The sequence below is a fragment of the Capsella rubella genome, unplaced genomic scaffold, assembly GCF_000375325.1.
Source record: "Capsella rubella cultivar Monte Gargano unplaced genomic scaffold, Caprub1_0 scaffold_1, whole genome shotgun sequence".
NCBI lineage: Eukaryota > Viridiplantae > Streptophyta > Magnoliopsida > Brassicales > Brassicaceae > Capsella > Capsella rubella.
The window spans coordinates 12,029,924-12,042,054 of NW_006238923.1; the positions used below are offsets into that span (position 1 = coordinate 12,029,924).

General features: G+C 26.8%; 1 protein-coding gene across 1 annotated transcript; it reads left to right on the forward strand.

Annotated features, from left to right (window-relative positions):
• The first annotated feature begins 9,112 nt into the window (after nt 1-9,112).
• Nucleotides 9,113-12,129, forward strand: LOC111832351. The gene is made up of 10 exons (XM_023788655.1): nt 9,113-9,233; nt 9,318-9,386; nt 9,460-9,512; nt 10,005-10,034; nt 10,141-10,276; nt 10,351-10,583; nt 11,184-11,372; nt 11,457-11,549; nt 11,621-11,722; nt 11,824-12,129. The coding sequence occupies exons 1-10, from the start codon at nt 9,113-9,115 to the stop codon at nt 12,127-12,129; spliced, it is 1,332 nt and encodes a 443-aa protein (XP_023644423.1).
• Nucleotides 12,130-12,131: the final 2 nt, after the last annotated feature.

Consider the following 12,131-nt stretch of genomic DNA (forward strand, 5'->3'; position numbering starts at 1 on the left):
CTCCATGCATATAGTATCGTTTTCAAAACGACGCTAGAATGAAGTGAGGAAGAGGAACCATCATTTTAATTCCCGGAGGAAAGACTTCGTAGAAAATAATCTTCTTTATTTTCTTTCGACTCAAAAATGAGAAAACTAAACATCACTTTTTTATAATGCTAGCTTAACATCATTTTTTTTAACATCGTTTTAAAAGCTTATGTGGTAGCATAAATTCTGAGCTGGTCGTCTTTTTTTTTTTAACACTGAATTCATTCATGGAAGAAGAAAAGTTTGTAACAAATACAGAATCAAAATAAGCTTGAAACATAAATTTGAGAGAAAATGATCAATGCCTTTGTTCCTCCTCAATGCGGTCATGAAGCCAAGAAGGACCACCTTATAAAGCTAAGTAAGAAGATAGCCGGCCTTCTCTTGTAACACTCGATGCAATATCCCTTGCTAAGCCATTTGCTTTTAGTGAAGAGAGCTTGAAAGATACCTTAACCATACGAAGAAGAAGCCGTGAGACTGCATCTAGAAGAGAACGATACCTCGGCCAAGCTTGCGGGTTCTCAATAGCTAACAAGGCCGCCGAACAATCCGACCATACTTCACAAGATAGTAAATGCAGATCACAGAGACTTGCTAAGCACCAGATAATACAACTGAGCTCAGCAACAATTCTATTCAGCAACTGAGTTGGTCATCTTTATTAGGGACATTTAATTTATAAGCAATGTAAACTGTAGCCCTTCATATATACATAAATTTAAATTTAATCCTCTTGTTAATACTATAGAAGTACACTATCAAAAATACCTCATGGTATACATTTACCATTATAAATCCCCTATATATTTTGAGTTAATCTTAGGTTCTTTGATGACAAAAAAAAAAAAAAAATCCCCTATATATTAATAGAGAAGCATGCTTAACAAAAAAAAACTGACCTTCTCAGAAAATATTTCATAAATCCCTTATTATTTTTAACTATTTACAAAAAAATTGCTCACTGCTTATATTAATTTTGGAAAGTTAACAAATAAAATTTGGAAATAACTTTACAATTACAATTTCATTACTAATATATTACCCATACTCTTCTAAACAATATTCACCCCAATAAATCATTCATGTCATGTAAAATATTTCAAATTTTAATTATATGGTACCATAATTACAAATTTTTGTGACAAATCCAATCAATAATTAGCATTATTTTTCTATGAATATCTATAAATCTAAATTGGTACGGATATCAATTTAAAAAACAGGGAAATCGATTACATCTATTTCCAAAGGCTGGATTTTGTTTTGTGAAATACTAATCCCACCTAAATTTTAATATTTGACATTTTGAAAAAAGATCTAGGATATTTGGTAGATTGAAAATATATTGAAATTAGGGATTTAATATGAAATTATAAATTCCATTAAAAATTAGAATTCTTAAATTAGGGTTGATTTTTTACGAATATATAAAGTTAGCTTTTCTCTCTTCTCATGATGCCACCTAACCATCCACCTAAACAACATTTTAAATTTATACTAAAATCAATTATATATATATAAATGTATTTAATCCACATTTATGTTACTTGTAATTAATAGAAATTTCATATAAATAAAAATTAAATTTTATAAAATAAATGAAATGTTAAAATAAGAAAAACAATATTATAATTTTTTATTATTGATAATAATATAATTCAACTTTTAAATGTGTTACTGGATTTTAGAATGGAAGCAATTTTTAAATTCATGGTAGAATAAAACAACATTTATGTAATTGTATATATAAGATTTTACACATGAAAAATCAAATTAAAAGTGAAATATTAGTTTATAACATGATCAGAAAGAAAAAACAAATTTGATATTTCATAAATTAAATCAAATGCTTTAAATCCAAATTTCAATATTGAAAGATAATAACTAAAAGAAAATAGTTATAATATGTTTTGGAAAATCAATATAGTCTAATATATGTTATATGTGAGCCAATAGAACGTGAAAATAAAGTAGATGTCGAAAGACAATGAGTGCATAGTAGATATTGACGAAAGAATTATAGTCAAACGTGTTTAAAATAAATTACTAAAACTTGAAAAGATAATAATGCACATGAATAAATTAAACTATTTTAAAATTCATTCATTCTTTCAACTTTGATAGTATGCAAATACCAACCTCAACTCATAACAAAAATTCAAGTTGTCAGTCTCAATTATATGAAATTAGCCAAGTTCAACATATCTCGAAACAACGACCATGAGTCAAATGACACGGTGGGAATGACAAGGTGTCAAGGGTGAGAAAAACAATTTTTGTTCACCTGCACACAACAGAACGACTTTTTTTAAAGGGCTTTTATTAATGAGAAAATAGTTATGATATGTCTTCAAAATCAATTCACACTCCAATATATCTATTATATGAGAGCCAATAGAGATGCAAAGCATTATATATATGTCAGTCTATAATGTTGTTTTTATACAAGATAAACTTATTAAATGCATACATACAATGAGCTATTTAATTTGATAATTTATAACAGTTTGTGAGGGTTAAATGAATTGAAGGCTTCTGAAATATAAGGTTATACCACCTACTAATGATGCTAATTTACAGTTAAAAATAACAATAAACATTTCAAATACTAAACTAATATAAACTTTAACAAAACTCATATGCAAAATAGAATAACAAAAAATGATAGCAAATAAAAAGCAACAAAACAAACGTTGCAAAAAAAAAGAACAAAAAAATAAAATAGATAAAAATAGATAAAAAAAATTATAATCTTTCCGCGCATAGCGCGGGTCAACAACTAGTAACATATATAAACAGGTTAAAGCCAAAATATGACGAGACGGGTTGTAAGACAGTACAAAATTGAGTCGATATTACTTAAAAATGAAAATATAATTATCTCATACTTCAATAAGGGTAGATTCTTCATTTTACTATTTTTTAACAATACTTATATAGGACATTTATAGTCAAACTGGCTTAATAAAGATTGTATTAGTTTCTAAAAAAAAAAACAAATTTTGGTACCATTCAATTTCTCTTAATAACTTGAAATAAAATCTAACAAAAGATGTAAATTATTAATAAATATTTTTTCTGCGGTATACCGCGGATCAACACCTAGTATAAGTTTCAAAGAAAAAATTACGATCTCTAAATTACCATATTAAAATGTTATTAATTATTATAGCTCACATCTCATTTTTATATGATTCTATTTTCATGAAACAAATAAATTCATAACATCCATAATAAAAAAAATATAATAATAAAAAATAGTTTTTCTCGCATATGGAATGATTTAAATTTTTAAAAACTAATATAATTTGTTCAATCTATGAATACAAATTCTAACAGGTCAAAAGGTTTAGAATTAATATATATCAATAAATTATTTTAATATGGAATATTTAAAAATAGTTTAACGTAACATAATATTTCTAAATAATATCATAAATATTTAATAGATATTTAACAGATATATTTAAAATATTTATAGCAGGTATCGAGTTTAATGTAATGTAATATATGCTTTTCCCAGAAAAATAAGACTTTCATTAATTTTAAAAAGTTAAGATTATAAAGAGCTATGATCCTTAGAAAAGATGGCATGTTAAGGTTATATGATGATAAAGTTGAAATAAGGTTTGACATCTAAATATTCAAAAGTTTGAATATGTAAGCAATTTTGAAAATAACGAATGATGGATGTAAAAAAAATTTATTAAGAATTTAAAATGAATACATTGACTCTGAGTTATATACAATTTTATTTTCTGGTTGTTAACATAAATAAAGTCACTTTTCAAACAATATTAAATTATAAAAGAGAAATTCCCTTGGATAGCATATTTTCAGTTTTTTTTTCCAAAAATACTATAAACATAAATATCTGATTTTGGAAGATGTACAATTTTTTTTAAATGTTTGGATTGACAATTTATATTTAGGGTATTGTTTTTAGGGGTAGGGCTTAGTGTTTAGGATTTAAAAATTAGTTTTGAATGTTAAAAATGTTAGTTTTATTTTTGTGGTATTTTTGGAAAAATGTATTTTTCAGTAGTATTTTTAGAAAATAAAACTCATAATGATAGTTCTGGAAAAAAAAACGTACTCATTTTAGAGATATTTGAGAGAACTCCCTTTTATAATATAAAATTATTTTCCGTTTCTATATGTAAAAGTTTTTTTTATGCATAATTGAATATTATATAAAAAGAAAATATATTTTATTCTAATATTATAAATATGAACTGAAAAGAATAATTAGTATCTTTTCACGTACTACTATAATATATCAAAACCTATTTAAATATATACTAATATTTTAAAAAATACTAAATAAAATTCAGCTAATGATCAGTTTATTATTGTTTTGGATCTTTTTAGTCACTTGTTACCGGGTCAATTATATGCAGCTCTTTGAGCTCATGCATTTGTGTTCTTAGTAATAGGTATATGGATTTAGTTGTTCTGAAGATGATATATATAAAAATTGATTTATCTTAAACAGTTTTCTAAACCCTTTAACAAAAAAATAAAAAGAAATATTTTTAAAAATAGATTAAATGATAAGTTTTGGTACGATAAGTCGATAAGTAAACCATAATTTTTATTAAAAGGCTGCTATTTCACCATCTATAATGCCCATTGGGTTTTTATTTTAATGATTACTGGTGCAAAATGTTTCCCAACAATTAATGCAAGTGGTGTTCTAACTTGCAACTGATGCCAAACAAAAAAGAAAAATTCATATTTAGAATGTATTTCCCAACAATTGATGGGCAAATAAACCGAAAACCTAACTGAAGCAAATCGAAATAGATGATTTGGTTTGATTATGGTTAACTCTAATAATCCAGTTGGTTTCATTTTAATTAAGTTTTAGGTTTATGTTTGCTTTGGTCAAAAACTGTAAACCAAATGGTTTTTTTGGTTTTTTATAAAGTTTTAGAATAATTATAATTTTTCTAATTTTTTAATAACTTTATAAGTTTAAGGTATATAAACAGTTTCATTACAATTTTTTTGTTAGGCTAATAGTTATTCAATTTCTATTTTAGTCATGAAAGAAAACTTTATTGAATTCCAGAACCCTAGTCATAAAAAAAAAAAGAGAAATTCCCTAAGATGCCATCATTTTAGTTTTTCTTCCAAAAATACCACAATTTTTTTTTCCAAAAATACAACAAAAATTTTCTTTTTCCAAAATACCATAAACATAAAAGTTGATTTTTTAAGGTGTAGATTTTTTTTTTAATGTTTGGGTTGACTATTTATATTTAGGGTATAGTTTTTAGGGGTATTGTTAGTGTTTAGGATTTAGAAATTATTTTTGAATGCTTAAAAAAATTAGTTTTAGTTTTGTGGTATTTTTAGAAAAATGTATTTTAATGGTATTTTTAGAAAATAAAACTTATAATGGTATTTTTGGAAATACCTATTTTCATGGTATTTAAGAGAATTCCCCTAAAAAAAGAACATATTCAATAGTTTCACTTTTAAATTAATGATTTGGGTTTACAAAACTATATATGGATTCAATCATTTAGAATTATGTTTAAGTTTTATGGTTATTTTTAATTTATGTATCAACTGTTAAAAACCGAAACCAAACTGAAACCAAAACTGAATCATAATATATATGATTTTATATGTTTTCATTTTTTAAAAACAGAAAAAACCATAAACCGTAACCAAACATAAATTAATGCAAACAGTTTTTATATGGTACCAGTTTCGTAAAACCAAAAAAGCCGTAAACCAAAAGAACTGAAAGCCTACAAAGTGATGCAAGTGGTGTTCTACTTTGTAACTGATGCAAAAAAAAAAAGAAATATATCATATCAAAATGCAAAATTACTTTGATATGAAAAAATCACATATCTATTTAGTATCATTTTCAAAATCGAGAAGACCAAGAAAAATAATCAAATGCAAAAGCCGAAAGCGTTGGCTGTGATTGAGGAAACAATTTGTTGTTGTCTTTGTTTATTTTTTTACTTAAAACGATTCAAAATTTGTCAAAAAGAAAAAAGTCATTTGTTTTGTGTTGTACTAGGGATTACCAAATCGACTTTTAAGATTACAAATCAAATAATCGATGTTAATATCTTAAATTGGTTTGAAAGCGATACAAATGTTAAATTTAATGTCATTTCTAGAATTTAAAGTTAACATTAAACATAAAACATTCATTATTCTCCTTTCACCTTTATTTGGAATTATTTTAATATATTATATTAAAATATATAATATAAATATAGAATAAAAATTCATCTTTTTTTTAATATATTGCAATTTGAAATTTTCAAAACGGATATATATATTACTACATTGATAAAGAAAATATTATTATAAACTTAAGTTCTTATTAAAATAAAGTTTGGATATCTAAATGGGTTAGTTAAATATATTCGTTAAATTTAAGCGGGTTGGTTAAATATTTTCATGAAATTTTATAGAGAATTTTTGAGAAATACCCATTTTGGTGTACCCCTTTTTAAAAATACCCCTCTTTTATATCCATTTTCAAATATACCCCTTTTCGAATATGAAAAATTATAAACTTTTATATGGTTGATAAGGTACATCAAGATCATCATTACTGCTGGGAGATTAAATCTAAATATTTTTAAGGTTTTAAAAGGTTTTAAACGGCATTTATAAGGTTTTTAAAAGGTTTACACAGTTTTTATAAGGGGTTTAAATGATTTTTAAAAGGTTTTTAAAAGGTATTTATACGGTATTTATGAAATATATATATAAATTTACACACATATAGAGATAATTTGTGGCTATAAATATAAGCTTACACATATGTTTTTGATAAATTTCAAATTTTATAGTGACTTTTTGATAAATTTAGAAAGAGGGGTATTTTTAAAAAGTGGTATTGGAAAATGGGTATTTTTGAAATTCCCCCAATTTTATATCATACTCAATTGATAGAAAAATGAGTAAGACATACTTTGGTTAAATATTTTAGAAAATGGTTTTAAATCATTATAAACATGACCAGTATGCTTCTAACTATGAATGAGCATGACGTTTAACTTATCAAGCTTTCAATTTTAAAATTTTTGTTTGGAATAGTAAAGTTATTTATTTGAGCATATAAATTTCTTTAAAGTTTCAAAAAATTATAAATTTTAAATGTTTTAAAAGTTTAAAATATTTTAATATTGAAACCTTTAAAATATTCAAATATACAAAAATTATAGAATATTTAAAATATTAGAAACGGGTCAGAACATGTTTTACACCACTTAAATTTTATAATTCAATACTTTTTATTCCAAAAATAAATTATATGCAAAATTGTATTGTACGGGTCTTAAAGAACAAAACTAAATCAACTTTAACAATGGTACATACAAAGTCTTACTGACAAAATATACTATTCAAATATTGATTAAATTGAATTTATAACATGAGTAATTTTTACTGATAAACTATATAATATATCAAACTATATAAACCACAGGTAATTCACAAGTTATTTTGTTAAAATCACAATTATATAGTAGAGCGAGTAATCAATAATACATTTACGAATACAATCCGTTACAGATTGGTCATTCAAAACATATATTCGTTACAGACATGTATAATTCACCAAAATCAACTTTATTTACTTAACACAACTTTATGCACTAACCAAACTCGCTACTGTTTTTGGATAATATTCAATACAAACGTATTAGAAAAATTAGTTACAAAATAACACAATCAAAATTTAAAAATGATATATTTGTAAAGAAAACAAATCTTTTAATACATTTGTATCATTTAGTAAATTAAAACATATGAACAATAGTCCAATAATTTTTCTCCGCCTTACAACACGGATTCAATTCTAGTAGAAACTAGAAAGTAGAAAGTAAAGAATCAGCCAGGGGTAAAAGAGTTAGAAATAGTGGTGTTTGTATATATTATGGTACCTTTTACTCTAGCGTGCCTAATTCCGAGTCTCTCTCCTAAAATGTGCCTGTTTTTATAAATCTTTATTTTCTCTTTTTCTTCTTATTCAATAGAAAAGCTTATGAGTCCAAATATTATAATTATTTCGTGTTTAATAAGAAAAGAGCTGAAAAAATTGACAAAGTCGAGAAGACGAAGAAAAAAAAATCAAATGCAAAAGCCGAAAAGCGTTGGCTGTGATTGAGGAAACAATTTGTTGTTGTCTTTGTTTATTTTTTTACATAAACGATTCAAAATTTGTCAAAAAAAAAATAAAGTCATTGTTTTGTGTTGTAGGGATTACCAAATCGACTTTTAAGATTACAAATCAAATAATCGATGTTAATATCTTAAATTGGTTTGAAAGCGATGCAAATGTTAAATTTAATGTCATTTCTAAAATTTTAAAGTTAACGTTATATTTAACGTCGTTTCTATTTTGTGATACTAATTAGATATTTGACATCATTTTCACAAAGCAATGAATTAAAATAAAAATAAAAATGATGCTACCTTAAACGATGCTAAAACTAGAAATAAACGATGCGAAAACTAAAAAATAAACGATGCTGAATTTAAAAATAAAATGATGCTACGTTAAACGATGAGATATTAAAAATCATCATTGCTTTTCTTCTCATTCGTCAACACGTTTAGTAGTGTAATTTAATAATTGTTGTAGCATTTGTAATTAAGTAATCGAAAAGCATCAATCAATTTGTATCAACAAAAAAAGGCAAAGCACCAAGCTCTTCACAACGGCGACCATCTTCTTCTCTGCCAATCGGAGAAAGATCGTCTTGTGAGAAGGTTATGATACCTAATTAATTTCCTCTTTTATTTTAACTTTGGATTTCGATTTTAATGGGTTTATTACTTGATTTCTGAGTGTATGTACATATTTTCATGTTGAAGATACACAATATGCTCTTTTGTTTTTTTTGGGCAAACCACATTATGCTCAAGGGAACCAATTCTTTAATCTGTTGAGTCAGATTGATGATGAATTACTGATAGTATTCTTGGGTTGGAGGTGAATTTAAATTAGTTAAACAATGTTTTCTTTTGTATAAATTTTATGCATTGTTATAACTAAATTAAAAGAACACTATGTTTTGGCTTGCTCTATATTTAGATGGATACCAATTCGGTTCCCGAAGATTTCTGGCTTTCAATATTTTGTCTCAAGCTAAATTCTCGCGACAAACATACACATGAGCGTGAGCGAGGAGATCAGTCGGAGGTTAATTTTACAGGTAAGTAGAAACACATTGTTCTTGAATACTACAAAAGCGCTATTAAGAGTTAACAATAATGTTATTTTCCTTGCATATATGCAGATTTCTTTCCTGGTAATTTAGAATTCAATTTATGTGCTGGAACTTCTGATCCCAAGAAACATCTTGAGAGTAATATATCTACTTCTTACTGTTTAAACAACTATAGAAAGTAAGAGTTCACCACAATGTTTTTACTTTGCAGATTCAAATGAAAGGTTAACAGGAAAACATCTTACTCTCAGCCACACTTCATTGGTATATGAATGATCTTTTAAATCTTAACTTTTAGCTAGTTAGAGATAATTTCAATGATGATGGCGTTGTAGTTAGTTGACAACTTGGGAGTTTAGTAGATATGTGTGTCTTTATTTGGGGTATTAATCCTATATTCAATTGGATTTCCAAAATTATCATCTTGGGTATACCATGCATTATGGAGTATGTCTGAAAATGATTATGATAATGATACAACATCAGAGGTGAGATTTATTTGTTGAATAATTTTTTTTTTTTTATATATGCTTAAATTAAGTTTTTTTTTTTATGTTGTATTGTTACAAAATTAAAAGACTAACATTATAACAATCATTCATTACCAATGTTAGTTAGAGATATTTTTGATGATGATGAAATTGTTTTTAGTTGAAAACTTGAGAGTTCAATAGATATATGTGAACGTGATCGTAAGTTAGTTTTCATGGAAAAAAAAACTAATCATGTGTTTATATTATGTTTATTCATTTTCAGATTTCAAGTTCAGATCAGCTTTCTCTAGAGGTGAATTTCATTAGTTGAATAATTTTTTTATATATGCTTTTATTAAGTTTTTATATTGTATTGTTACAAATTAAAAAGACTAACATTTTGGGTTATAAATATTTAGATGTATAAAGATCCGGCTTCGAATTTACGTGGTAGAACATCTGAAACCAAGGAGCATCTTGAGAGTAGTATACATTCTTCTGAAGACAAACTTACACTAGGACGTGAGCAAGGAAAGTGGGTGGTTGAAGTTATAGGTAAGTAGATAAACATTGTTGTTGAAGACTATATAAGAAGTAAGCATTCACAACGATGTATTTTTTCCTTGCAGATTCAGATGGAATGCCAACAGAAAAACATCTTACTATAAAAGATATTAAGAAAGATACAGACTATAAAATCGTTCTCGAGTTTGGTCCATATAATGAACCGGAAGGAGGAAGTGGAGGTTTATTTGGTATGTGGCTTGGCAAGTTATGTAGTGATCATCCATTTGGCCTAACTTATCGGGACTGGAGGAATGTAGAGAAACAAAAAAAGGATCATGTTTGGAAGGTCATTCAGGTACATGATATGAGCTTGAGCTTTGGCAACTGATCTAGTATAGTAAGTCGTAGTGAAACCTTAGAATAGAGATGTATTTAGCTAAAGACTATAGAGAATTAGGTTAATTTTTGTAGCTTAATTATTATTGATGATTTTGAGAGTCTGAGGCCATCTCCAACCCCATTCTATTTTAGAATCAAAATTTTATTTTAGAGTAACATTTGCTCCAACCCTACTCTATATCTTTCTCTAGAGATAGTGTAAAAAAATAGAGTAGAGAATAGAATAATTTACTCTATTTTAGAGCAAGATATAGAGTAATACATTGGAGTAAAACAGTGCTCTATTTTAGAGGAAAAAATAGAGATAGACATTAGAGATGGTCTTATATAGACTCTTACAAATCGACTTAAGCATTGTGAAATAAGTATATCTAAATCTCTTAGTTTAGAATAAAAAGGAAATACTTAAAAGAACGACTAAGAAGCTTCTCAACTATGATGCTTTTTAACGATTCTTGATGACATATCTTTTATCAGTACAGTGATCATAATATACATATATATTGTATGTGCAGTTATTAACTCTTAATCTTTCTGTTTACATGTGTATGTATAGGATAAGTTTGATTTTGATGCTTCAAATGAGGAGTATAAGAAGTCTGTGATGAAAAGTTTGTGCGCAAAGGCCAAACATTATAAGAATAAGTTGTGGCGTGACTGGCTTGTAAACAAGGAACGTCCAAAAAACATTTCAGAACAAGAGTGGCAAGTTTTTGTCAGTTTACAGTCTACTGAAAAAACTGAGGTAACATCAAAACTCAAAAGAGTATATTGTTTTTTAACTTGATATATTTTTGGTGAGTTTCTCACTTATTGCATATATTTTCAGAAATTGAGAGAGAGAAATAAGAAAAGTAGGAGCCATTACAAGACACCACATAAGTTAGGTACAAAAAGCATTGCTCGAAAGGCTAACGAACTTGTAAGTTTCTTTTGAAATATGTAAAAAAATTATTATGACTTCTTCAAAGCTGATTAGCAAAACTTTTCCAGTTTGATAAGACGGGTGAAGTTCCAAGTCGTACAGAGATTATGAATTGCTCACACCAAGAAGCCAATGGAAACTTTGTTAGCGAGGAAGATCCAGATAAATCCGTTAGATTCTCATTCTATTATTTGTAATTCTCTAGGCAATTAATGATTTTATTTTATAATATCTAATTATAAGTAACTACTTCTTCTTAAATTAAATGTAGGTTACAGTTAAGAAAAGGAAAAAGATGGTAGGGGTGGAATCTATCAGGAATGTCCCTATTGCTTCCTCGAGTGCCCCGCATCAAAATCCCAAGGATGATCCGGCCATGTTACTAACTGCATTGCAACAAGCTAACGATAAAATTGCGGCTTTAGAGGAGAGTCAAGCGGCGTATAAGCAGAAGATGCAGGCGGACAGTGAATACTATGAGCATTTATTCAGTGTCATTGCTGAACGCGACCCCAGTGTAGAGGAGGCTTTAAAGGAAAAGCGACGACAACAAAATCTTCAACAAGCCGACAACTAGCC

Coding starts and splice junctions, on each gene's coding strand:
- LOC111832351 (XM_023788655.1), top strand. CDS start 9,113: ATGGATACCAATTCGGTTCCCGAAGATTTCTGGCTTTCAATATTTTGT. Junction 10,035..10,140: donor CAGATCAGCTTTCTCTAGAG/GTGAATTTCATT, acceptor ATAAATATTTAG/ATGTATAAAGATCCGGCTTC. Junction 10,277..10,350: donor GTGGGTGGTTGAAGTTATAG/GTAAGTAGATAA, acceptor TTTTCCTTGCAG/ATTCAGATGGAATGCCAACA.